At 48.3% G+C, this 27,364-nt stretch overlaps 2 protein-coding genes across 31 annotated transcripts in view; one reads left to right on the top strand and one right to left on the bottom strand.

The window, feature by feature from the left end:
* Positions 1 to 20: 20 nt before the first annotated feature.
* USP20 (ubiquitin specific peptidase 20) lies at positions 21 to 22,548 on the top strand. Of its 5 annotated transcripts, XM_071454332.1 has the most exons (25): positions 506 to 658; positions 3,624 to 3,734; positions 4,092 to 4,145; positions 4,805 to 4,867; positions 4,995 to 5,165; positions 5,757 to 5,853; positions 6,044 to 6,113; positions 6,697 to 6,810; positions 7,933 to 8,011; positions 9,328 to 9,769; positions 10,645 to 10,782; positions 11,968 to 12,080; positions 12,507 to 12,679; positions 13,141 to 13,235; positions 13,686 to 13,719; positions 13,930 to 13,975; positions 14,255 to 14,435; positions 14,864 to 14,990; positions 15,075 to 15,244; positions 15,843 to 15,924; positions 16,203 to 16,311; positions 16,636 to 16,738; positions 16,986 to 17,057; positions 17,706 to 17,898; positions 22,495 to 22,548. In XM_071454332.1, the coding sequence occupies exons 2-24, from the start codon at positions 3,654 to 3,656 to the stop codon at positions 17,864 to 17,866; spliced, it is 2,775 nt and encodes a 924-aa protein (XP_071310433.1). In that variant the 5' UTR covers positions 506 to 658; positions 3,624 to 3,653; the 3' UTR covers positions 17,867 to 17,898; positions 22,495 to 22,548. The 5 variants fall into 5 exon arrangements, with proteins under 5 accessions (XP_071310432.1, XP_071310433.1, XP_071310430.1 ...); XM_071454331.1 differs by lacking the exons at positions 506 to 658; positions 22,495 to 22,548 and adding an exon at positions 21 to 159 and having other exon boundaries at positions 17,706 to 19,505; XM_071454329.1 differs by lacking the exon at positions 22,495 to 22,548 and having other exon boundaries at positions 17,706 to 19,505.
* Positions 22,088 to 27,364, bottom strand: part of FNBP1 (formin binding protein 1) — a 93,236-nt gene continuing 87,959 nt past the window's right edge. For 25 of the 26 annotated variants that reach the window (XM_071454364.1, XM_071454361.1, XM_071454360.1 and 22 more), the window contains one exon: positions 26,050 to 27,360. In XM_071454364.1, coding sequence (XP_071310465.1) covers positions 27,326 to 27,360 — 35 coding nt within the window. In that variant the 3' untranslated portion in view covers positions 26,050 to 27,325. Of the gene's footprint in view, positions 25,143 to 26,049; positions 27,361 to 27,364 lie in introns of those variants that run through there. The other variant, XM_071454336.1, reaches the window with a different exon arrangement.

A 27,364-nucleotide genomic window follows, 5' to 3' on the forward strand; every position in this document is an offset into this window, starting at 1 on the left:
GGGCGGCACCGCCCCTGTGCCCGCACCTCGGCCGGGCAGGAGCCGCGGGGCCGGCGAGCGGGGCCCGCAGCGCCCCGTGCCCTCCCGGACCGGGCCGGGAGCCCTCGTGTCACCCCCCTTACTCCGGGCCACCCCCTGTCTTTTCTGGGAACACCTCGTGTAAGTCACGAGGCTCGGTCCATTTCTCGCAGTCCCAGCAGCGCAGCCTCGGCCGGTGGCCGGTGCCTGTCAGGGACGCCGTGGGGAGAAGGCGCCGTGGGGAGCGTGGGTCCCACACCCGGGTTTGCAGCCCAGCCCTTGGGGCGGGACGCGGCTCCTTCAGCCGGCTGCTCCCCGCTGACCGAGGCACCGAGCCGCTCTGTTGGGTCCCCGGCCGAACGAGCGGCGGTTCGCCCCTCTAGCACCGGCCCTGAGGCTGAGCCCCGACTGCTCGGGGAGCCCTCAGTCCCGACCCCGGGACCCCGCGGGGTCGGTGCCGCCACCGCCTCCTCCGCTCGGTCCCTCCCCGCCCCGCCCCGCCGGGCCCGGCCCCCGCTCCTCCCCCGGCCTGCGCGGCACCCGCCGCTCCTCCGCCGCTTCCCCGCTCCGCTCGGGGCCCGCGGCCCTTCCCGGTAGCCCGGCCTGGGGCGGGGGCGGTGGCGCCCCGGGCATCCCGCAGGTGAGCGAGGGCCGCGGGCCGGGGCGGCGGGGCCGCGGCCGCGGGGCTGCGCGGGGGGAGGGCGGCCGGGCCGCGCCGGGGATGATGCAGCAGCCGCGGCCGCGGGGGCTCCGGGCCGGATCCTGCTGTGCCCCGGCCTGGGGGCGGCCCTGCACCCCCAGGGGCTGCTGCCGATCCCGGGAGCGGGACCGTGCGGCTTTAGGCTGGTTCTGTTCAGTCTCACTCGTGTCCAGCAGCTGTAGCGTCTGGCAGGAGGGGACTTGTATTCTGGGGTCTGCTGCGCTTGAGGAGTGACATAGCGGGCTAGGGGGGATTTCCCTCAGGTGGTTTTTGCCTGAGAGCTAAATCTCTAGGTGAGTCGTGTTGTGATCTCCCACAATAAATCAGTGTTCAGACCTGCTCTCCTTTGCGGGGTGCACATAAACCTCTTGGTTTTACCATACCTGATGCAGCTGCGAGCCAGCAGCACCTGCTTTCTGCTTCTGCCTTGTCACTAGGGCAGTTTGGTAAATATTTCTTTTTTCAGTATCTCAAGTATAAAATGTCTCGGAGCACAACTGCAGATACTTCTTTCCTTGGTAGGTTATGCAAGACCAGACCTGGTAGTTGTTTTGTAGACGAACAGTGCAAAGATTTATTTGTGCAGTTGCTCTGAAGAATGTCAGCCTACAAGGATCTGAAACTCTTGACAGCTGGCTCTAGCTTTGGTATGAAACCACACAGTTGTTTTAAGGAAAAAAAAAAACAACCAGCAAAAACCTAGAAATGTGTTCCTGTAGAAGGAAGGCAGAGAGGCTGGGTTTGGCAGCAGCTGAAGCGACTGAAAGTAGGTTGCAGTTACGGAGGAGCTGTTCTGACATGTTCGTGTACTGTCCTCCCTCAGTGGTGCTTGAGAAAGACAGGCTGAAGGACTTGTTGTAGGGTAACTTCTTTTCCCATCGTACACAGTACATTTTGACAAGCACAGTTCAGCTCTCTGGCAGTGCTTTTATGAAATTCCTGGGTTCCTGAGCAGAATTAGAGCTGTGTGTGCCAGCTATAGCTCTTAGGGCAGAGTCATGGGAAGACAGAAGTTGAATATTTCCTTCTGAACACTCACAAACCTTATTCTGGTGTGTGTGGTCAGGGCTGAGAGGCAAAAATGATCTTTTCCCTGCATTGTTCAGAAAGGGAAGTGTTGTGTGGGAAGATCAGCCCCCCAGTGCTGGAGATTCTAAAGACATGGTTTTGACTTTGAGGAGAGGAGTGGTCCCAGGGAATGCACTGAAACCATCCACATCCAGAAGACTCTACTTAACAAAGTGTGCTTCAAAACCAGTTCCCAGTTAGTTTAAGCTGGTGAAGATATGAGGTCTGGAATTCATTTTAAACCAGTATTTTGTTCATTAAATTTTCTGGGGAACATCTGGGAGAGAGATAAGAAACCAAGGATGGTGAAGTAGCAAATGCAGCATTGGTACTTTTTTTTTTAATTGGACCAGCTGATGCATTTGGGAAAAGGGTTCTGCTTTGGTGAAGGAACTCAGAGCCTGAAATGTCCCAGTTTCATGTGTTAGTCAAAGCTACTGTGCTCTTGTCATTTGTATTTTCAATCAATATGTGTTACACGGTGCTATGTTCCTTCTCTGTGAAACTGCATGAAATTGCTTTGTTCTTTGTTAAGCTTTTCTTCACAAGTTACTGAGATCCAGGTCAGCACCCCTGTGGTGTTTTCTACCATACACATATGATTTCTTCTCCCTTTGCTCCTCCCATCAGTTTACTGAGTTCTAAAGAGTGCTGGGAAAACAGTGTAAAATTAGCCTTGAGGTTTATCTTCTGCCAAGACAAGGTGCTAGGCAAGCTTTTCCATTCCCAAGATAATTGTTACTGATATGGCCTACTCGTTTATAATCTTTCTTTTCTTTTCTCCCTCCTGCCAGTGATTCAGACCAGATAACACTGGGAGTTGTTTCAAATGTCCTCAAAATGTGAAAGAAGCAGAGTGTAGCAGCCATGCGGCTGCTGGAGTCATTAACATTGAGTTCATCAGATTTTTCCACTTCTTTATTGCAATGATGTGGGCTCTTCACATCTGCTTCATTTCCAGCCAACTGTAATATTTTGGATCCTTGTCTGTGCTATTAATATCACTTATCTTCTTTTCTACTTTTTTAACAGCCATGAGCAAAGTTATTTAAACTATGCTTAAAAAAACCACAAACTCTTCATTTTTTTATAGCTGTGTGTTACTGAGACATATTTGAAGTCTTTTACATATCCATGGACCACCATAAAAGTGTTTATTGTGTTCATAAGCTGTGAAATCATCTGTTCTTGTGGTGCTTGGATGTCTGAGCTGGGTGGAACAGTGTTTTGTTGTGTTTTGCACTGGCTTTGAGTTATGTGGCTCATACTGTTAAAAATCTGCCCATGAAATGGTAAATTCCTCAGAGACTGGAGCCTGCTTATCGGTGTTACAGTTCATTTAAGTCTATTTCCCTCTTGCCCAGCTTCATTTAGAACTAATCATATTTTTAATGTTTGATGAAGAAGTGTGACAAGGAAATGTTAGATTCAGATCAGCACAGTTGGGTGCATGAAGCTCACAGACACCACAGGCTGAGTACTGGTCATGGGCTGCAGCACCTTTCACTTTTCATCAGGCTTTCATGCAAATGAGCTAATTAGATTTGTATCTTTGCAGCTGAAGCTGTGCCTGTGTGCTGAGCACCTCCCAGCATTTCTGAAGGCACATTCCATGATATAGATGATTAGCTTTATTTGCTTCTTTCTCCTCCCCATGGCTTTGCTCCTTCCCTACAATAACACAATGCAGCCACTCAGCAGTGGGGCCAGACTGTGCCAGATTTGTTTCAATCTCTGAACCTTAAAGATAGATCTGGAACTCTAATATGCACAACATGCCCAGGTATCTTCTTGCAATCTGACCTGCTGTGAAAGGAGCCATCCTTTCTTGTCCTAGGAAACCCTCCTCACATGAGTGTTGGTGAAAATGGGGGATACAAGGGACATCTGTCCCCACCTGGATTCCATAGGAGAGGTGACCACGGATGATCTGCTGCTCAAATCCAAGGTACAGGGTTGTGGCTCTCAGTTCTTTCCCTTTTAGCTGTTGTGCATGGATTTGCATGTTTGCTTTTTGAAGAAAACCCTGCCTCTCTCCAGAGGGAAACTCTCCTTCCCCCACTGATGTACCCACATGTCCCATAAATCACCCTTTGTGACCCTACAGATTTCTCACCGTCATTTTATCCTGCTTGAATGTGTCACTTATCTAAAATGGTGCAATTGTGTATTTGATTGGAAGTGTGGTGAAAGGGATGAAATACTGTGAGCTGAAGGTTGGCTGTTTTATAGAGGTTTCTCACTCTTTAAGGACTTGGTTACTTAAAAACCAAACAACAAGCCTTCTTTTATCATCAATACACAGGGAACTTGCCAGTCTTGTGGAGCTGTGGGACCAAACCTCTGGGCTTGTCTTCAGGTAAAAATGGCTTGTTTGTGTGCATGATGTAGTGGGGCTTCACTCAAATAGCATTTATACTGAAAAAATAGTGGGGAGCAAAGAAGGGGCTCACAGTAGAACTATACACTGTTTTTTGGTGGATTCCAAGGAGGAGACTGTCCAGTAACACTGAAAGGGTAACACTGTCTCAGTCTGACAAGATGTAACAGTTCTCTCCCTGTAGGGGACTGTCCTTGCTCTTCCCAGTAGGAGATAATGAGTTCCCCAGTGATGGTGGTTGGCTGGGTGTTGCCTCTGCTGGCACCTGTGGAGGGGCTGCAGGTGACACCTTGGAAGTGAGAAGGGAGGGAATCCATGGGACACTGGGGCAGGCAGGGACTGTTTATTTTTACACTGGAATGCCCAGGCTTGGGCTGCTCAGATGAGATCCCTGTTGGAGCAATGGCCTTGGAACAGAGACTTTGAGTGCAAACCTGGTTCCTGTTTCTTAAATCAGTTCTGAAGTTCCATCAATTCTAAATTTCCATCTTGTTTTGGGCCCTGAATAAAAAGCAGGTTAGAAAACCAGGAAAATAATTCTGAAGTTGCTGCTGCTGCTGGGACTGGAGTTACAGACTGTTTGCTAAAGAGTCTTAACTTGATGTGCCCATTGTGCTTTGGCTCTTTCCCCTCTCTAGATTGGTTGTCCTTATGTTGGTTGTGGGGAGTCCTTTGCTGACCACAGCACGCTTCATGCACAGGTGAGCTTGTCTCTGTTCCCTACATTTAAATAGAATTGGATTTTCCCTGTTCTGTGTCCTGGTAGTCCTGTACTCCAGCTCAGGCCAGCTGCCAGAGGATATCTGTTGTTTCATTTTGGATTTCCAGGCCAAGAAGCACAACCTGACAGTGAACCTGACCACGTTCCGTGTGTGGTGCTATGCCTGTGAGAGGGAAGTGTTCCTGGAGCAGCGCCTGGCTCAGCCCCCCTCACCCCCCAGCAAGTTCCCTGAGCCGGTGGGTCTGTGGCACGCAGGGCAGGCCTGGGAGCCTGGCCAGGTTTGGTTTGCCTGGTGTGAAATTGGCCAAGTGATTCCTGCCATGGTGCAGTGTTTGCTGTGATGGGGAGACCTTCACTGACAGTGGCTGCCTGGAGCCAGGGCACCGCTAGCCCTGACTTACAGGGTGTCCCAGCAAAATGACAAATGATTTAGGGGTGGGAACTAGATGAGCTTTGTGGTCCCTTCCAACCCAAATAATTTATGATGCTGTGATTTTATGACTTGAATATCCATTCTGACTTTATTTTTAACCTTTCCAATGGGGTATCTGCATGTGAGAAGAGCCTGTCTGTCACATTTTCGTTTCCAATGCATGGCCCATGGAATTTTCAGCTGTCAGACCAGAAACACCATGTCCATGTGACACTGCTGCTCATTCCTGATGTTTCTTATCACGTGTACTGGAAGCAGTAATGACAATATTTCCACTCCCTGCTGCCTCAGAGAGAAGGCTAGACAGGGCAACTTGTTCTTCCTTCTCCTACTTTTCTTGAAGGCTGGCTTGATTTATATGTAAGATAATATCTCTCACATCTCATCTTTCAAAGCAGGCCTGTAACTGATAGTTATTTCTCTGCCTTTAATCTAGGATTCTCCTTTGCCTGCTCACCCTCTGAAAGCTGTTCCCATTGCAGTGGCTGATGAAGGCGAATCTGAATCAGAGGATGATGATTTGAAACCAAGAGGTAACTTTGCATTGAGTTGATGAAAGAGCTGGCAGGGCAACTCTGCAGTCTGTAGGACCTGCACTGAGAGGGTTCCTGGCAGCAGAATGTGGAGACTGCCTAGAAAGGGCTGGATTCCCTCTCCTTGGGGAGGAATATAGAAAGCAGCACATCTTGAAAGTGATTCATCCCTCTCTTGTTTGTGCTTTAGGCCTTACTGGAATGAAAAATCTTGGGAACTCCTGCTACATGAATGCAGCACTTCAGGCTCTCTCAAACTGGTAGGCATTAGGGCTTTCAGTGCTGTCATAACTGACTTCACTAAATACCAAAAGTGTCACCTCTGATCTGAAACCTTCGTGAGTCTTGCAAAGAGAGATTAGCCAGGCTGGGGACAGAAAAAAATAGTGGTTTTTTAGGGCAACAGAAGTGTTACAGTAGGAAATTGAGGGACCAGCCAGCTTGTGGCTATGTACAAGACTCATGTTTAGACAAATGCTTGAAGTAAAATTTCATCATTTCTGTTGCAACAGAAATTATTTATCCCTGAGAAAGTCATGTTTACGTCTCTTTATTCTCCTCACTGATATCATTCTAATAACCTATATCCTAAAATATTCTCTAGCCATCCTGCTGAAACTCAATTCCAGGACCTTTTCTGTACTGAGAGCAGGTTCAGATCAGCCTTTTTCATTTGATCCAAGTGAGGAGTCACATTGGCATCTGGAATCCCTTCTTCCCTTGGTTTAAAATCAGTACCTTAAGCATGCTTTTGATAAGGCCTGCATGAAGTATTGATAAATAAATAGAAGCAGAGGAAAAATTTCTGTGGGCTGAATTGTTCTCCTTTTCCTTCTCTTGTAGCCCACCTCTGACACAGTTTTTCCTGGAATGTGGTGGACTGGTCCGTACGGATAAGAAACCTGCCCTGTGCAAAAGTTACCAGAAGTTGGTGTCTGAGGTTTGGCACAAGAAACGGTGAGTGGTGACCCCTGATCTAACCTGGCCAGGTTTCAGAGGTGTGCTGCTTCTGAGCTCTGGCATGGCAGAGAGGAAATCTGATCCTCAGGGACAAGGGCATTTTCTGAGGCAGTGATTTAACCCCCTGTGTGGATGGGGATGTGAGAATTCCCTGGGATCCAGGAGATCCCATCTCCTGCTGCTGGTGATGAAATGGGCACACTGATGTCAGTGAAAAGAATTCATTCTTAATATTACAATTTTAAAAAGAAAGAGTTTTTTTTTTTTTAAATATAGTTTCCCGGTTGGCAATGAAGAAAAAAATGATGGAGTGAGGGAATACCTGGGGCTATCTCCAAGTATTTTACATGGACTTCAGTGGCCAGCACTTAATTGCACTGCTCTTGATTAGCAGAGGAATTGATGATTTGGATGAAAAAAGTGATTCAGAGATTTTTACTGAAGAGAGTGGAAAATGCAGGTGACATTTTGGTTTGCTATTGATTCAAATTCTGGACCAGTTCAAAGGACAGTGCAAAATTAGGTAGCTCTGTTTAAATCTGGTCTGCTCTGTGCAATAAATTAAACCCCAGCAAAAGAGGAATTTAAATGGCATTGCATGTTTGCCTCAAGTTCATTATTAACAAGGAATAAGTAAGATATGGAGCAAGGTGAACTGTGTCTTTGTGAAGGAGGAGGCTGCAGGCTTTGAAGCAATATCATGTCATTTCAACATTGATTGAATTGATCTCATTTACTGGGTGATCAGCCTGCCCAGATTTTGAGACAAACATGGTGCTGGAAAATCAAACAAAGTCACTAATTGCTAAACTCTGCTCTGGAGAGAATGAGAGAATCACTTCCCACACTCAAAGTGTGACAGAGCTGTAAGTGAAATGTGTTTTGGGGGAGGGTCTCTCTGGAAAGACAGACTGAAATGACTGCAAGGTGTTTTTGTCTCTTGGTGTTTTTGTCACCCAGTTCATGCAGAAATCCCTGCTCAGGCTTTGCAGGTGCATAATTATCTTTTGGCCTCTTTAACTACACACCACACCCTCTGTTATGGCCTGTTAGACAAACTGGCTCCAAGCCCAATATGCAAACTGACTTTTTCTTTTTTCTTTTTCCATCTCTAAACAGCCCAAGTTATGTTGTTCCAAGCAGTCTCTCCCATGGAATCAAGCTTGTCAATCCCATGTTCCGAGGCTATGCACAGCAGGTGGGGGCTGAAAAAACCCATGTCATTATTCCAAAAACAGAGAATTTCATTCTTGCAGTGCTGGTGCTTGTGTTTAGAAGGAAGAGCTTGAGCTCAGGGGTCATGGCCTCTCTGTGTCAATATCAGTGATCTGATAGAGCACTTGGGTGGGATTTGGGAGACCTGGATTCTTTTCCAGGCTTGCCTCTGCCTTGTTGGTACCAAATCAGTTCATTTCCTCGTGTCAGCTTGCTCACCTCTGAAATGATGGTGGTCAAATCCTTTATAAATAGCTTTGAGATCTACTGATATGTGCTCTATGGGAGTTTGTTATTATTTATTCATGTCAGAGCTGAGGAACCTGGATAAAGCTGCACTAAAAATTCAAAGATATGAATGTTCTATATTCTTTTTCTGGGGAATTACAGCAAAACTAAGTCTTATTTAAAGGTAGTATCCTTTTTTTTCTTTTGAAGTCTTTATCAGTGTAGCTCTTCTGTTTGTTCTTTATGACAAAATGTAAACAACAAACTATGATTAGAAAATTTACTAGAGAAGTGACAGAGCATCAAAACTGTGATAGTGACAAGAAATCAAAACAAAGAATAAAAATAATGATTAATGAAAGAACTTCTATATTTGTCTTTGATGTGAAATACGTTGGATTGGAAAACTCTGATCTGAAGAGATAAATTTGAAAGGTAGGCAGGGCAGGCTAAAAGCCAAACTTCATAAAACAACTGAAAGGTCGTAATTAACTTTCTGCAGTTGTCAAAATACCAGCTTGCTTTCCAGCAGCTCCTTTGAAGCCAAGGTATCAGCTCTTTTACCATGTATTATGAATTCAGGAGCTTGCAGCTGGGCTGTATAGCTTTGAGTTTCTGGTTCCTCTCCCTGTTTATTAAAGATTTTAATCTCCCCTCTCTAAGAGGTGGCTTGCCATGAGCAGAAGTCAGTGTTCCTAAGGTGTGTTTGTGGGAAACAGGCTGTTCTCCAGGGCCTGCTGTTTTCATCAGGTTTCTCCTTGCTTTTCCCCTATTATCTGTGGCAAACCCCTGATAAATGTGCTCCTGATTGGCCTTCCACAGCTGCTCCCTGTCTTTTCAAAGTCTTTCAGCTGAAGGTATTCAGATAAAAAATTGGGCCTTTAATTATGTAGGAGTTAAAGCATTTCTGTAACAGACAGGCCCTTTGGTGCATGGCCCTGCTTCAGCTGGGTCTGTGTGCTGCAGAGCAGGCTCAGCCTTGTGGGCACTCTTGGAATCAGCTGTGAATGGAGCCATCTCCTCTTTTGCCCCGTTTCTGGCTGGGTACTGACATGGAATCCTGGTTTTCAGGACACACAGGAGTTCCTGCGCTGCCTGATGGATCAGCTGCACGAGGAACTGAAGGAACCCATCGTTGCAGAGACCAGGGACATGGACAGCAGCGAGCAGGAGGACAAGCGGGAGGGTGACCGAAGCCCTTCAGAGGACGAGTTCCTGTCCTGTGACTCCAGCAGTGACAGGGGTGAAGGAGAGGGCCAGAGTCGGACCTCAGGGAGCATGGGCAGCAGCTCCCTGGCAGAGACAGAGCTGCTGATCCAGGATGAAGCAGGGAGAGGGATCTCAGAGAAAGAGAGGATGAAGGACAGGAAGTTCTCATGTGGCCATCGGCGCAGCAACTCAGAGCAGGTGGATGAGGATGCAGATGTTGATACTACAATGATGCCAGTGGATGGCAGAGCCTCACCTGAGATGCTGCCAGCTCCCTGTCCTGCCAGCCCATGCAGGACACCAGGTATACCCCTCTTTCAGTTGGGATATTTCCAGGAAGATGTGTTACCATCCTCCACAGGCACTATGATGTAGTGCAGCGGCAAACACATAGTGGGATTGTTCCTTCTCTGTGTTTCAAAAGATTTTGCATCCAAGGTTTTCCTCAGTCCCTGCCTTTGTGCACAATTGCCTCTGTAAGTGTACTTGATGAGCCAGAGGTGCTTAGCTAGGCTGTGAGCTGAGTAAAGGCACAGCAGTGAGAGCTGCCTCTGCCAAGCCTGCACTGTATTGATGCCTTTTAAGAAAAAAGGTTTGGTATGTGTACATCTCTTTATTTCATATGCTGGCCTGGGGAAATACTAACTGTGGAAAAGGCATGGCAGAAGGTATTTGCTAATGTTGGACTGTGGACTTTAGGGAGAAAAAAGGGAGAAGCAGTTTGAGCATTTCTGTGTCTTAGGGAAAAGAAAAGAGCAGCAGTGTGGAGTCACCTCAAGCTGAACATATCCGATCTTTCAACGCTTCTTTATGTAAGAATCTTACTCTGCCAGCTGGCACTGAAAGGCAGCAATGCTGTCTGTGTGGTTTAAGGCTACAGGAGCAAGCTGCAAAATCTAATTAGTCATAAGTGTGAAAAAATGGCAGGTTGTTTTCTGGGGTTTTTTAGGATGTAATTATTAGCTGTTAGGTACAGCTCCGTATGCACTCTCTCCCGTGACTGCGGGAGCTGTGTCTGCCAGCCTGTGCAAGCAGCACAGTTAATGGACACTGAACTGTGCCTTTGAGAAAGATTCTGTGCTGGAGCACAGAGCTAGGCTGACACAGATTGCAGTGGAGTTGCCTTTCATAGCTGTGGTTTTCACCAGTGCCCTTGTCCCTCCCCATTTTCCCAAGCAGAACCTGACAATGATGCCTATGTGCGCTGCTCCTCGCGCCCCTGCAGTCCAGTCCATCATGAAATGCACTCCAAGCTGTCCAGCAGTCCTCCCCGCTCCAGTCCTGCCAGGCTTGGACCTTCCTACATCCTCAAGAAAGGTAGGGCAAAGAGGGATTGCTGGGAGGCAAAGGGGGGAGCATGTAGAGCAAAGGAGAGAGGGAATCCATCATGAATTCTTGATTAACAGATGTAAGAAGTGCTGGTTCCCCTGGACATCAGGGTGTTCTAAAATAGTATTTGGCAAAGACTACAGTAAACCTGCAGATAAAGTCAAGCTCTGGGCACAGTGATGTTCTAGTGTGGGGCCTGAAATGATCAATGTCTGCATCTGTGTGCTGTGTTTGTCATTAATAAAATGGCTGTCAAGTCCCAGGCACAGGCTCTGTCCCTTTAGGGGAGTGTGGAAATACATAAACATTTGTCTGCCAGACTTGAATTTCATGGCATGTGGGCCAGAGAGCTGTAAGATGCTGTTACTGACAGAGCTTCCTGCCTCTTGGACATCCTGGGCTCACAGGAATGGAATTAGGGCTGCAGATGTCCCTGCAGTGCTGGGAGCACTGTCAGGCTGCAGAATAGAGCCTGGCTTGTGTTGTTATCAAACTGGTCCCTTCTTCCCAGAGCAAATTGCAAATCAAAATCCCTCAGTGCTGCACAGTCTGCAAACACAATGGCTTGTGCTTGTACCACTGTCCCTCCAGCTGCTGCATGAGGACATTCTTTCTTCAGCCCCTTGGCTGAGGTCAGCACAGCTGCAGATGTTCTGGCTGCATGAAAACCACTCTGTCTGCCTGCACGTGTGTGTGGGGACGGGGTTTGTTGTTAAACAAAACCTTGCATTTGGCCAGTCCCTGCTGTGGAGAGTCTTCTCCTGTGTGAGACACTTGGGGAACACGTGGTAAATGTCAGAGGGGTAAAAAAGGGACAAAGTACAGAGGCAGAGGGGGAGAGGAAGTGAAATGCAAAGCTTGGAGCAAAGTGTCACAAGACCTCAGAAAACCAGGGACTGTCTGTGGCAGGGCTGGGCTTCTAAACATGTAAAAGGCTGGAAACAGGAGGTCTCCAGTACAACAGTTTCTGCCTCCTGAGAGCCAGCTGGTGTTGGCTCAGTTGGCTTCCTCTCCCTTGTACCACACACAGCAGCAGAGTCCTCCATGTCTCTTCACAACTTGCCTCACCACGTCCCTGGGATGGGGTCTGAACATCAGGACAATGCTTGTCCCTTGTCCTTATGTGGTTGTGTGACTCTGTGGAGACTGAGAGGGCCATTCCCTGTTCTCCAGCCCAGATGCAGGCTTCTGGGAAAAAGAAGAAGGAGCTCCGGTACCGCAGTGTGATTTCCGACATCTTCGACGGCTCCATCCTCAGCCTGGTGCAGTGCCTCACCTGTGACAGAGTGAGTGTCCTGGGCCTCCCACTCACCAGCATGGGCTTTGTGCTCGTAGATCTCTTCCTAGGGAATGGTGCTGCTCTTTCCAAACCCTGTGGGATGCAGCTGCTGTGGCCATAGGTGGTGGCAGGGGAGGGGTGAGAATGTGCCATGCCAAGGAGATGTGTTTCTGTGTTTGCTGATCTGTGTTACTGAGTTGACCCAGCAGTATCACATTCACATCAGGAAACTGAGTCCAGTGCTACAAAAGCCATGAAAGAAGTCAGTGCTGACAGCAGGGAAGAATAATTAGCCACAGGGAGTTGCTCCTGCTGCCAGCTCAGGTTTCTAGCCTAGGCTAAATCCAAGCAGTGATAAAAGGTGATGAAGGTGAGGTGTCAGCTCCATTACACACATGGGAAGCCCTGACCTGTTCCTCTTGGGTATTTCCAGGTTTCTACAACAGTGGAGACATTCCAGGACCTGTCACTCCCAATCCCAGGGAAAGAGGACTTGGCCAAGCTGCACTCTGCCATTTACCAAAATGTGCCAGCCAAGACAGGAGCATGTGGGGACAACTACGCCTCACAGGGCTGGATTGCTTTCATCATGGAGTACATCCGGAGGTGTGTTCCCTTTGCAGCACCTCTGTTCTCTGGGATTTGCCCTGCAGTGCTGGAAGCAGCCCTCCCTAACCAGTGGTGTTAACATGGCCATGTCAGCTGGAACCTTTCCTTGGAGGACAGTGTGTGGTACCTCACAGGACTTTGAGCCTTTCCATGGGGAGCAGTTGTTACTGCTCCTCTAGATCTGTCACACACCTTGAGAGCTCTTGTGCAGCTGATCACCCCTCACTGCTGCCTCAGACTTGCCTTCCAGAGCAAATTAATTCCTGGTGTAGTTTTCCAAATAATTTCCAGTTTGAGTAGGAACATCAGCTGAGAGCAGCTGTGCTTTCCCTGCTCCTCTGGGATGTGGGATGAGCTTAGGCCCTACAGCTAGAAGGAAATTTATCATCCACTTGGGGTTTTGTGTGCCAAAGCATTCAGCTATTTTATTTATAACTCTTAATCCCTTTCCTCTGCAGATTTGTGGTGTCCTGTATCCCTAGCTGGTTTTGGGGTCCCGTGGTGACACTGGAGGATTGCCTTGCTGCCTTTTTTGCAGCAGATGAGTTGAAGGGTGAGTTTTTTTGGTGGGGTCTGACAGCATGGAGGAGCATTCCATAAGCATTTCAAAGGCAGATTAAATCTCCAATAAATCCTGCCTTGGTGTGTCATTAGAGACTGGCAGTGCCAAAAGCTGGCAGCTCAGCATCGCTGAGCAGGAGGGATCATTTCTACCTGCTCAGGGGTGGGAAATCTGGGTGAGAGTGTCCTCAGTGAGGAGCAGGCAGAGCTGTGGGTTGGTTGAGTGCTGTGGCTCCTCAGTTTCTTCACTTTCTCATCCTTCCTGCTAATTGGCTGCATCCCTTTCTTGCCTACACTTACTGAGAGGAGTTGTTCTGATCTTTTCTCATCCCTGGCCTTCCCAAAAGGCTCTTAATCTGCTTTCTCTGCACTGTCTGGAAAGGTAGCTGTGTCAGCCTTGTATGCTCTGAGCAGATGCATTATGGCTCTCCTCTCTCTACAGGGGACAACATGTACAGCTGTGAACGGTGTAAGAAGTAAGTTGGCATTATCTGTTCTGTGTTGCATGTCTGGAGTTTTATTTCTGGAATTTTCTTTCTCTGTACTGCTGTCAGATATTTCGCTGTGTCCTCTGCCTGGACAATTCTGCTGGAATTCAGGATTTGTCTTGGATTCCAAAGGGAGCAAGACCCAGCTATGCCTTTGCTCTAGAGAGTCCTCACAGCTCATTTCTTTTCCTCCCTCAGGCTGCGGAATGGAGTAAAGTACTGCAAAGTCCTGCGGCTCCCAGAGGTGGGTAAAGGCACCTTGTTTCCTAATTCTCTTCTAGCAGCCACTGAGGAGGTCAGGAGGCCAGAGGTAGAATAAAACCAGCAGGGTTTTTGGTGGCAAAAATATCTAATCTGTATTTAGATCAGAAGAGACTTTCTCAGTCTAAGCTGATGAGCCAGCAGGATTCATGAGAAACAGGCAAAGAGCTCCTGCAAAGATCAGACACACAGAGATGTGCTGTGCTCCCAGGGCTGCCATGGCAAACCTGCTCTTTGGTCTCCTCTGTCCTTGGTCTTTTAGATCCTTTGCATCCACTTGAAGCGGTTCCGGCACGAGGTGATGTATTCCTTCAAGATCAACAGCCACGTCTCCTTCCCCTTGGAGGGGCTGGACCTGAGACCCTTCCTGGCCAAGGAGTGTGTGTCCCAAATCACCACCTACGACCTCCTGTCTGTCATCTGTCACCACGGCACGGCTGGCAGTGAGTCCCTGTCTGGGAGAGGAGCAGGGTGGGAGGAGTGTGAGTGAGGCAGGAGGGTGGTCAGGAATAGCCAACACCTCCTGAGACCCCTCCATTCTCAGCCTGAGCAGCCTCTGCCCTTTGGAAAGTGAACTGAGCAGCTTCTGACAGATCCCCTGCAGCTCTTTCAGCCTCCCCACAGGCTTGGCTCAAACCCTTTCCCACTGTTCAGTCTTGCTGAGAGGCTCTTCCAAGGAAGGCAAATCAGGGTGACAGTGCCAGGCTCTGCTGCTCCAGCAAAGCTTGCCTGAGCAGGAATTATCCTTTTTTTTTTTGTCTCTCTCTCTGCTCTGTGCCAGCAGCTAATCCTGTTTGTGCTGCTGCCATTATCCCAGGCCTGCCTTCTGTCTGCACTGCAGATCCCAGCAGTGCTGTGCTTTCTGTTCCAGGTGGGCACTACATTGCCTACTGCCAGAACGTGATCAATGGCCAGTGGTACGAGTTCGATGACCAGTACGTCACCGAGGTGCACGAGACCGTGGTGCAGAATGCAGAAGCCTACGTGCTGTTCTACAGGTGAGCTGTGCCCTCAGCCCCTTCCTGGGCACAGAACACCTGGAAATGCATTTCCCACATGGAGTTCTCCTCTCCCTGCTCCAGGAAAAGCAGTGAGGAGGCTGTGAGGGAGCGTCAGAAGGTCGTGTCCCTGGCCAGCATGAAGGAGCACAGTTTGCTGCAGTTCTACATCTCTCGAGAGTGGCTCAATAAATTCAACACCTTTGCTGAGCCTGGGCCCATCACCAACCACACCTTTCTGTGCTCCCATGGAGGTAAGGCTGGGACCTGGGAGCAGCACCTCTGATGCTTCCAAATGCAGGAAAAAAGCTCCAGCTGCCATCCTGATCCGGGGAAGCTGCAGTGGGATCATCTTTGGCAGAAACTCCAGCCTGCTCAGGGAGGGATGAGACAATTACCCATTGTGCTGCTGGTTGGAGGCCTGGGGGGATGTTTAGTGCTGGGAAACAACAGTTTTCAGTTCTCTGTGTTTAAAAACAAACCTGTAGAAAGCAGATAGGGCAGGGTTTATCTGTGTTACCCTGTCAGCAGGGCTGGCCCTCGGGGTTTGTTTAGAGAAGGGAGCTGATAGCACATCTGCCTGCTGCTGTTTAATCAGCCATGCTGGGGAGCACTCAGTGTTTGTAAATCTCTCTTCTAAATTGGAAATGAAGCACTTGATTGGAAATTAGGGCCGTGGATTGAGAAACCTCCACAGTTAATGAACTTATGACTTCTGTCTTCCATTAGGAAAGAATGCAGACTCTGGAATCAGAGTTCTCAGAATGGAAAATCTGCCTTCCTATCTGTGTCTGTTGTACACAGCAGTAATGAGATCCCTGATTAACTCTTCCACTTGCCTTTCCTCCACAGGGATCCCTCCTAATAAATACCATTACATTGATGACCTGGTTGTGATTCTGCCCCAAAACGTGTGGGAATATCTCTACAACAGGTGAATATGGCCATTCCATTCTTTCTCCCAGTATTTGTAGAGTGTCCTGATCTAAGCCAGGATGAGCTGTATCAGTGCCTGTCCCAAAAAGATAGCAAGAGATGAGCCAGAAGAGGAAAATATGGCTCAGTAAAGGCAGCTCTGTGCCCTCAGCTGTAGATGCACCTCCCTCAGCAGTGTCTGGAGTGGTATAAAAATCCCTGTCAGTAGGATGTAGGGCTGGGAAGAGTTTCCACTCTGCTGCAGTTCTCCATTGCCCTGCCTCTCCCTGTGCCCAGGTTTGGGGGTGGCCCTGCTGTGAACCATCTGTACGTGTGCTCCATTTGCCAAGTGGAGATCGAAGCCCTGGCCAAGCGCAGGAGGATCGAAATCGACACCTTCATCAAGGTTGGCATGGGAAGCACCTGGAGCAAGGCAAAGGGCAGGGCTGGGGAATGCAGGCCTGGAAAAGTGCCTGTTTTCCAGAATGTGACCTGCAGCACAGCCAGGAGTCTGGCCTGGGGGTTCCCCAGTGCAGAGGGGCAGCTGGGGCATGGCAGTGCTGTGCAGACAGAAATTGTGAAACCATCCTTGTCTTGTGCCTGCTCTGTGAGCAGAGCAGGGGGTGAGGAGGGAATTCCATGGGGTTCTCCTGGAGAACTGGCCTTACAGTTAATGGAAGGGCCCCCCAAGATCTCAGGAGTGGCTGAGTCCTTTCTGTTTCTGTCCCAGCTGAACAAGGCTTTCCAGGCAGAGGAGTCTCCAAGTGTCATCTACTGTATCAGCATGCAGTGGTTCCGGGAGTGGGAGGCCTTTGTCAAGGGCAAGGATAATGGTAAGGATCAGACACTGGGGTCTGTCAGGGGGACAGGGGGGATGGAAATGAGTCCATTTGCTGGGTCTGGGCTGAGCACTGCCCCTGGCTGGGGTGACAAAGCTGGGCAGGGTTCAGGCACCAGCCACTGGGGCTGCCTGCAGGTCCCCAGGGCAGGACAAAAATGACCAAGAGAAATTAGGAAAGCATCTGAATGTGGAGGCAGCAAGGAAATCAGATGGTTTTTGACATGTTTGTTCTCCTACAGAGCCCCCTGGACCAATTGACAACACCAAGATTGCTCTCACAAAACCAGGTGGCCACGTGCAAGTCAAGCAGGGTAAGGCTGGTGCTTACTGCCCGAGGTGCTCCTAAAAGGAAAGGAGATTGTTCCACTGGATCTGGCTGTGCATAATGAAATCACAGAGCAAGATGGTGTTGCAGAGGATGACAATTCTCTACCCTGCCCCTGCCCTGAGTGAGCCAGTCCTCCAGTGGCAGCTCCTGCCTGCCCAGATTGCTGCTGACTGGTTCTGCAGACCCCCAGCTCCTGCCTTGCTGCTCCCCAGGCCCCTTCCACCACTCCCCTTTGTGCTGGAGCTTTGATCTTGTGTTGCTTTTGATGTGGTCTTCTCTCAGCATCTGTTGTGGTCCAGTTCCCAAAGTTAAAACAGCCTCAGGTAGTGCCTGGCAAGGTTTAGATTGGATATTAGGAAAAATTTCTATATGGGAAGGGCTGTCAGAGTTTGGAAGAGGAGGGATGTAAAAGATGTGTAGATGTGGTGCTTGTGGACATGGATTAATGGAGAACACACCGGTGCTTCCAGCAGGAGGTGGCACTGCAGGGGCTTTGTGGAGGGACCACCGGTGTCTCCTCCTCCTCCTGGGATGGGCCTTTGTGGGGAGCTGTTTGGAGGGGAAATCCTGGCGTTGTGGTGCCCTGACCTTTCCCTCCTGCTGCATCCGGTGATTGCTGTTTCCCTTCCAGGTGCTGACTACGGGCAGATCTCTGAGGAGACCTGGGTTTATTTAAGCACCCTGTACGGAGGGGGGCCCGAGATCGCCATCAGACAGAACGTGGCCCAGGTGCAGGAGCTGGAAAACCTCCACGGGGAGCAGAAGATCGAAGCAGAGACACGAGCAGTGTGATCTGTGCAGAGGGGCAGGGCAGGGACGCACAGGTACCGCTGTGGGGACGGGAGGCTGGGAATCCTCCCTTGGCTGGGACTCGAGGTGTGTGCAGGCAGGCTTCCTCCTCCTCCTCCTCCTCCTCCTCCTCTCATGTGGCTCTGAGCACGGGGTGGTGCTGGGAGAGGCTGGCACAGAGCTGCACCTCCCCTCTGGCTGCAGCCATGGTCACAGGCTTGTCCTGACCTGAGCCCTCTCCCTTCCTTTGCTTCCACCAAACCAGCGCTCCCAGCTTGGCCCCAGTGCACTGAGCTCTGCTCCTTGCAGGTTTTGCTTTTGGCACTTCTCTTTTTAATTCAAACATGTAAAGATGAGACATTATTTATGTTTCCAGCAGGCAGTGTTGCAAGCAGAGAAACCTGAGTTTGAGTCTGAGTAAAGCCATGGGGTCTCCTGTGGTTTTGTGCTGGTGGTGCTGTCACGACTTCCTAGTTTTGCTCTTTATTGAATTCTTGCAAATTCAGTTGCAGTCTATTAAGAAATTTGGAAAGAAGCTCTTCCCTTCTTTCACTCACAAACCCACACCTTCATGGTCCTGCAGAATTTTATTTTCTCCTTGTGTCTGCTCTCCTATGTTCAGCACATTTTTGGACAACAAAGCTGGAAGGCTCCTCCTTCCCAAAGCCTTCTTCAGGCTGGCCCTGCCCTGAGCCTGTGTCTGTCTGCCCTCAGCTGCTGAGGGGGTGAGGCTGAGGAGGGGCCCCTTTGTTCACTCCTGAGGGGGCACCTGGGGCTGGGGCCTGGCTGAGCAGGGCCCAGGCTGGTGAAGCAGCTTTTAGGAACGAGCTCTTTGTGCAAACAAGCCCCACCTGTGTGCTGAGGTCATTCCAGATGTCCTGTGTGTGTACAGTGGCTCATTGAATCCATTTGCTCCCAGCTCTGCTGCCACCAATGCAGCAGAGACAGAAATGAGGGCAAAAAAGGCCCAACTCCACTTTCCTCAGCAGGGCCATTCTTAACGTGCTTTTTGTTCATCCTGCAGCAAGCCAGGAGTTGAATCTTTGCAAGGCTTTGAGAGCAGTTTAATGGAGGCAGAGCTGGGCCTGAGGAGCCAAATTCTGTTCATGGTGTGGGTGATGCCACAGCACCAAGTCTGTCCTGCATGGAGCTGGGACCTCCTGAGCTCCTCACAAAAAATGGGAGGGAGGGAAAGGCTGCTCCTTGACTTAGAGATAGAAGGGGGTAGGACAGGAGAATTTGAGAAGAAAAATGTGGCCTTCATGGTTTCTTTTTTCTTTTTTTTCCTTTTTTTTTCATTTTGTTTTAGATCAAATATTTGTTGCATAAAGCAACTTCTTTAAAAACTGTCTATAATTGATTCAGCATGTTAATTTTACAGTTCTGTTCATGGGATGCTTGATTAGAGCCAGCCAGACCCTAGGGGAGGTCAGAGAATGAGCCACTGTTGAGAGTCTCATTGTTCCAAGCTGTCTTTATTCCCCAGTACAGCAGCCCTGGGCTGTGCTGCAGAGCCTGCAGGGCTGCATGTCTGTGTTGTCTGTGTTCCAGAGGGTGCTGTACACACTGTAATGACACTCCTGTGCTTCAGTGTTAGACCTTGTGCTGAAAGTGGTACAATAAATACATGTGCATTCAACAAGGCCTGCCTTGCCTGCTGAGAGGGGCTGACAGCTCCAGGGAGCAGGGGGGGGAAGGAAGAAAACAAAATGAAATGTAAAATAAAATCCAAACTTCCTGCTGAGCAGAGGCTGTGTGGGGACAGATCCTTCAGCAAGAGGAGTCTGAGGCCACTAAACCATCCTGTGCCCCTTCAGACCTCCCTTCACCTTTCATAAACCCCATTGCACCTGAGAGTGCCTCAGAAAGCCTGGGCAGGGGGGGTCTGGATGTGCTGCTCATGGACAATGTTGTTATCCTGGAATTGTTATCCTGGAAGTAACTTGCAAGGGAAGGAGTTGAAGTTTCATTGAGCTGTTCCAGGATTCTACAAGAGTTTCCTGTCACTGTTTTGTGGCCAAATATCCCTGCAGGTCCATTCCCCTGCCTTGGTAACACAGTCAGCAGCCTGTTCCCAGGGAACACCAGGCTCTGGCACTGGGAATTTACAGTTTCTAAAGCAGCCCCAGGGGCTGGAGCAGCAGGAATTCCCTGCCCAAGCGAGTGCTGCAGCCTCAGCTGGAGCCTGAGGTGTTTGAAGAAGCAGAGCTGGAGCTGGGTAATAAGAACATGCAGTTTGTACTTGAGCAGCTTGGAGTCAGCTGTCCAAACTTGGGTCTTCCAAAGAAATCTCTCACCTGAGCAACTGAACAGCTCCAGACCTTCCCAGAGACACCAAGAACTGCCCTCAGGGACTGCTCAGGGTCCACAAACAGCTCCAGGGCTGCTCTGGCAAAGCCCTGACTGCTCTGGGCAAGGACTGGAGGGTTTGTTCTGCATCCTGATTTCACCTGAGCTCTAACTGCAGCCTTGCTTTCCTCCAGCTCCACTGTGGCACTTCTGAGCACACCTCAGACAGCTCTGGGAGCCAGTGCCAATGCTGATCTCTTATCAGTTCACTTTGCAAATAATTTCCCCCTTTTTTTATCAGGTTCCTTTGCTAATTGCAAAAAAGGGGAGCAGAAAGAACTGTTCATGCAGTGGGGACTGATGGAGCAAAGCTCAGTGTCAGATTATCTGTTCCCTGCCCTCAGCTCAGTTCCTGTGTTCCTGTTCCTGGGAGCAGAGCCATTGCTCTGCTGTGACTGTCACACAAACACTCCACACAAAAACCTTAGTTAATTTTTTTCTCCCTTTTTGCTCAGCTCTACACCCCCAGCTCTCCCCCACCCCTTTGGTTGTGCCTTTTCTATTTTAAGTCAGCAGTGCTGATTCTGTGAAAGATAAATCCAAGTGAGAGCCAGAGGAACACCCCCTCCTATTCATTATTGCCCAAAACCAAAGACCAGCAGCCTGTCACAAACAGCCCTGATCTGTCCTGAGCTGACAGGGATGTTAATTAGTGCTGGCAAAGAACAACTGAAATCCTGCTGAAGAAATGTAGCAGCTTGACTGTATGAAACAAAAATAATCTCTAGATTATTTGTCAGATGAAAGGAGCACCAGGTGTCACCTACTGAGTGGGAAAACTGCAAATCTTGGCTCCTGGATGGGCTCTTTGCAGTGACCTGGACCAAGGGGTGATGGAGAAGCTGGCCAAGAGCTGGGGGCTTTTCTCTCAGCTAGAGACACACACACATTACTCACAACCCTGCACACCAGAATGGAATTGTACACCTCAGCCAGAGTCCCAGAAATGTGCCTGCTTTTTGGATTACCTGGTGAAGGAGGCATTGCTGTGTTGGACACACGTGCACATCCTCACATCCCTGCCCAAACCATTCCTTACCAGGCTTGCAACAGCCTGAGTTTTAATACAAAACCAATCAGCATCAAAATCATCTGCCAAGGCTTGCAGCTAAACCAGAGCATTCACCACAGGCATTCCATGGTACAGATCTCTCTTTAGATGCAATCTTTCCCCCAGGTTCCCAGTTCTGATAGGCTCCTCCTGAAAAAGCACAAACCACCTGCCCTTCCCAACACCAGCTCCAGCCACAACAGCCCATTTGCCTTTCTAAGTTAACAAAAACAACAAACAAACGACCCAACCACTTCATTCTCTCTTCAGTGCCAGCTGGAAAGGTCAAAGTTTGAGAAAATCAAATCTGAAAGTGACCTGATGGGACCCAGCTCTGTGGGACAGTCAGAGGTACAGACAGAGCCAAATTATTACTTCTGAAAATTCCAGTAGGAAATAATATAAAATAAAATACAAAACCAACAGGTACCACAGGTGAAAATGTGTCCTCACTTTTCTGAGGAGAGAACCAGGAACAGCACCACACTGGAATGTGTTGAGCCACTTGTTCCATGTACATTTTACAGCTGGAAGCAAAACCCAAATCCACCCCAGAGTCAGGAAGAATAATGAGGAGTAAGAGAGCAGCTCTGGGGAGTTTTAGCCTGAATTTCTCTGTGGCTGAAGCAGCAGCCACAGGCAAATTCAAATTCCCTCTCTCCACTGGACACATGAGGGAAGCAGCAGCTCCTGGAGAGCAATGGCTGCACCTCAACAGCCCCGAGAGCCCCAGCAAAGAGGCTCCAACTCTTCTGTTGGGGGGAAAAGCAACAAATCCATTTTTCCTCCTGTCTGGCTGATCAAAAGGGTCCAGTGAAACTGTATTTCTGGAATTAAATGTTTATTTAAATATGCAGATGACTTTGTTTCATTGCTACAAGGTCAATATTCGCTTTCAAATGGAAGCACTTTATTTGATTGAATTCTGTCTCCAGAAATGAATGGGCAACACCAGAACCTTTTACATTGGCAATGAAATCACAACACTGAGATGCCACCAAGATCTCGAGATCAGTGCTCAAACACACATACACACACATATACAAATAAAAAAGTGCTCGACATCATCATGTTAAAATAGAATTTGGCTTCTTTTAGGTCTTCTGTCATTTCAGGCAGGAAAACAAAAAACCAAAGAACAATATGCATCAAACTAAATGAACTTCTGAAAAATACTCAGCATTAAACACAACTTTGAGTATCAGTAAATATGTTTCTTCTCTATTTACAGGTGTTAAGAAAGGGCATTAGAGACTTTTGCTGGGGATCATGAAATTTCATAGGATGTACAGTCCACGCTGCTGGGCAAGATTAGTAAATCCAAGCAGAGTTTTTATAAACCAGTCACATATTTAGTTCTTCAGCATTTGCCAAAGGTAAATTCTACAAAAATTATTCATTACCCTGAATAACAGCAGCAGAATAAACATGTGCAGACTATGAGATATGACTGTGACTATTCCTTAAATAAGTTTTAAGATCCAGGCTTTTGGGAACTACTTGCCAAGTTTATAAAAACTCCATACATGGTCTTTTAATAAAACTTCAGGAATCAATCAGTCAGCTAAAGCTAATGCTCCTTCTACAGCACAATTTCGAAACACAGACATTGCAATTGTTCCAATGTTCCACAGAGGCTGACAATAATATACTGTCCACCCAGATTAAATATAGAAAAGCAAACTTTGATCTAATTTTTACATAGATGGCACAACAATAGGTGAAAGTGAATTCTTAGCTGCTGATTCAACAGTGCATTGGACACGAGAATAAAAATACTGCAGCTAAAAATATTTTAAGGATATTTTTGCACACCTGTTAATTGTTCAACCCTTTAGATCCCCTGGCAGTGGAGCCCACAAAGCCACAGGTGCCAACCAGGGGGATCCCATTCTGCTCTTGATCTGAACAGCTCAGTGACCACAGCAGCAGCAGGGGTAAGGCAGTGATTTATGGGTTCTGACCCTCCAGTGCTGCAGCAGAACAGCCCCAGCACATTTGGGTTGGGTTTAAATCACAAACCTTCTGCTGGTTCATGCTGGCAACTCTTAAGCACCATCACACAACAGCTACAGGATGTACTGTAGCACCAAGGGACTTGGTAAAAACAAAAGTTGGCATCTTAAATGGAGAGAAAGGGACAGAACTATGAACACCACACATAACCCAGCTCAAACATCACCTCATCCCCAACACAGAGACTCTGAGATTCTGGGCTGTGTTTTGATGTGCTGACCCTGCAGGACAGCCCAGCAGGCAGCAGAACAACACCCACCTGCCTGCAAACAAACCCTGAGAGGTTTCATTTTGGGGTCACTGCCCAGAGTGGCGTCCATGTAACATTTCTCAACTTGTGGGGATTGTACAGAATATGCTGGAGCTGGACTGGAGCCAGAAGATTCCCCCAAACAAGGTGTGGATCCATGAATTCATTTGGCCCTCAGGAGCTATTTAGTGGCAACTGATTCTTGCAGGGCTCAAACATGTCCATGACTGCAAAACCCAAGCAATGGTAACAATTCAGGGGAAACCAAGTTAGAATATAGAAGTTTGTAGAAGTTTAGAGAGGGAATTAACCCTTTGTTAGGCAGCTGAAGTCCAGATCATGTGGTTTTTGGAGATATTGTAGTTCTCTTACCACTGTATGACATGATAAAGTGCAGAATCACTTATCCTACTTCTGCTTCAAACAAAAGCATGTGAGAACAGGGTGGTCACAATTCCTGTCTGGCTGCTGGGTCCAGGTCCAGTCCATGACAAGATGGGAGAAGGAAACAGTGCAGTTTCTTTTTTTTTTTTTTTCTTTCCTCTTTTATTTATCTAAAAAAACTCTGTTATTCCAACATGAACTGATGAGAACGCACAGGAGGTCATGCAAAAAAGAGAAGGCAGGTCTGAAATGCTGAAAAACAAACCAACCAAAAGAAAACTGCAGAGAGATTAAACCACGAGCCACAAAATAACGTGACCCTGAGGAAGGTGGGCGCAGGCAAGGCAACAGGGCGAGCATGCAGGCTGAAACCAGAGCCAAACTGGGCTGTGAGCAGCAGCAGCAAGGGCTGCCAACCAAAATGCCACTGTCTGTGTCTGTGTGTGTCTGTGTGTGTGTGAGGAACAGCAGGGACACAGGAGGGGGCAGACAGAACAAGCAGGAAAACAAGTACATACGTGAGCTTGAAGGGTTTCAGGAAACAGCAGGGTCAGAGGGGTTTAATACCTGGAATGAGCATCAGCCTGGATTTGGAAAAAGAGAAATAAAGGCTGACAAGTATTAGTGACCTTTTGGGGAAGGCAGAATGTTGAATGATGCATGTGGATCAGATTTAATAGTGACATTGAGAGCCCAGTCCAGCTGCTGTGACACTGTCCAGGGAGGTTTTCCACCTCCTTCCCAGGCTCTCTGGTGAGAGGAACCTGCAGGTCTGGCACTGAAGGCACCATGTGAATGCTGATGGACCAGTGTGCACATCCAGATGGACTGAGGGACAAGGGGACAGAGGACAGACCAGAACATGCTTGGGACTCTCTGGCTGTCCAAGGGCAGCCAGCAGATCTCTGACAGAAGTTGGGAGGGACTGGGCTGGGAGAAGTGTGTGTTATGTTTGACAGAGGGGCTGTGCCAGGCTGGCAGAAGAGTGGAGAGGCTGATAAGGAAATCCGAGCCACAAGTAGCATGCCATGGAAAAGAGCAAGCATCTGAATGGTACTGGGATGGAATTTAGGTCTGAATTTTTCAAGTGGGAACTCCAGACAAGAGTGGGAGTCTGGCTTTCCATGGGTGTGTTTTAACTGCCTGCAGGGTAAACAGACCATTTTGTTTCTCCTTCTGTGACAAGCTCGCCCCGAGGTTCTTGCACCAGCACAAACACCTTTAGGAATCTAAAACATAAGAAAGACAAAAAGAAAGAGACTGGATTAGAAAGAGGCTGGGGGAAACGGGGTCCCTTAAGAGCAGCTCTGCCTGCAGGAGGTTAAAGGAATAAAGCAATGAAGCATCTACTGGGTTACAGGGCTTAGGAAGGCTCCTGACTCAGACAGAAACCTTGCACCCTCAGCCCTTCCCTCCAGCCTGGGATGAGCATCCCTGGGATTCTGCTGTGCTCTGGGAGGAAAGCACAGGGCCAGGACCCTGCCAGCACCTGCTTCGTGCCACTGAGCAAACAAACAGCTTTTTCATTTTCTGTCAGCAAAGCAGCACTGCATCTGTTCAAGTGACAGCTCCAGAGACCACCAGTGACACTGAACAACAACAGGAAATTAAATCAAAGAATTTGCAGAGGGATCCAGAGCTTTCCTTTCCACCACAGGCTGCAGAGGCCTTTCTTTCTCAAGGGAAGCCAGGAATATGCAGGTCAGTGAAGCAGCCCAAGCCTCCAAAGCCTCCTCTGGCCATGCCTGTTCCCACAGGCTGGGGGCTGAGGACAAGTTTTGCCTTTGGCCAAGTGAAGCCACAATCCAGGACATGATTTGGCCCAAACTGCTGTATCCAAGGGAATACAGGATGAGTCCAAACTTCCTTTGCATTTGAGAAACCAGGGGAACCTTCTCACCCCCTTTGCACCCACTTCCATCAAATCCTTCCAAATGACAGCACAAAGAAGTTTCCAAAGAGCCACAATAAAATATTTTTGTTGAGAAGAATTTCGTTTGTGCTTAGAGTGAGAAGCAGCTCTGGGCCATTTGCTGTCCCTTAGCAAAGTTAAATGCCACTATTTTTTGCCACTAATCATTGCCATCTACTAGTTACTGTCATTAAAAAAACTCAAAAGCCAAAACCTCACAGGAATGAGAAAATATAATGTTTATTAGAAGAAGACACCATGGTACATCAAGCTATAAAGAGATTCCTGACAGATGATGATTCTTTAAAAAATAAGAATAGAAACAAGACAACCACACTGGCCAGATTGAACAAACCTTAACACACAACAGCAGCTCCTATGCAAGTCCAGGTGCAGGCAGCTGAGTAACCAAAACCACTTATCAACATCAGAGGGACTGAGCAGTTACCAAAACAGCTGGGTTAAGCAGAAGAACAGCCTATAAAACCATTTATATTTATACACATATAAAAGGATAAAAACAATTCAAATTCAAGTAACTTTAGTCTTTAAGTTATGTTATATACAATTTTTTTATATACTGGGAGAACTAAGGGCACGTATTTAACAAAAGGATTTTAAAAAGCCACAGTCCAGTTTATAATTACCAATTCCTAAATAATTTGGCAAGCATTAAATAATCAGATATATCCTAGATAAAAAGTGCATCAGCATGGTTAACTTTTACCTATTTATTTCTATAAGTCAAGGCTCTGCATGATGGTTACAGCAAAGAGCAGAGCTGCAGCACTGGGAATGCCAGAGCTGCCCATAAGGAATCACTGATATCATCAAAGATGAGGGGGAACAGGAGCCAAAATGCTCATCAGCCCACAGCTCCAGAATAGTTTTTATCAAGGAGTTGAACCTCCCCAAGCAGCCTCCACTCCTGCATGCCCCCACACAAACAGCCAGGCTTTGGCTGGAAGGGAACGTGGCCTTGCTGCTGGCTGCAGTGCAGGGTTTGCACAGAGCTGGGCACTCCATGCAGGAATTTTGTGTCACAGGATTTCACAACATCCCTCAGTGAAAGACAGTTCTGTTGCCAAGCAGATGATGAGGTACCATAGGCAGTGACACAGGGTGCTCAGTCTCGAGCTGAAAGGCCCAACCAGTTCCTGTGTCTGAGTTCTCAGCACCAGACACCAGATAGGTACAGAAAAGCCCTGCAAGATGCTACAGCCAGGTGTGCACAGAACAGCCTCCTGCAGGAATCCCAGGGGAGCAGAGCCTGCAGCTCTCCTTTCTATTCAGAAGGACAACAGTGCTGTTTGCACTAAATGGACACAGTCAGGGCAGCACCTTCATTTCAGAGCCAGCCTGATACCTAACAAAGTCTTTCAGTGATGGAGATGTGACATGTGCATTCATCTCTTCTAAAGAAAACCTTCTCAAACAGAGCTCTTAAAACAACCGTAGCAGCAAACCAGGAGAATAAAGGGTGGACAGGCCTATGCAAACCTACTCAGAGATTTTCTGAAGTGGTTTGTGCACATCTGG

Source organism: Agelaius tricolor, unplaced genomic scaffold (assembly GCF_023055355.1).
Source record: "Agelaius tricolor isolate 1412-34295 unplaced genomic scaffold, bAgeTri1.0.p SCAF_38, whole genome shotgun sequence".
Classification (NCBI taxonomy): Eukaryota; Metazoa; Chordata; class Aves; order Passeriformes; family Icteridae; genus Agelaius; species Agelaius tricolor.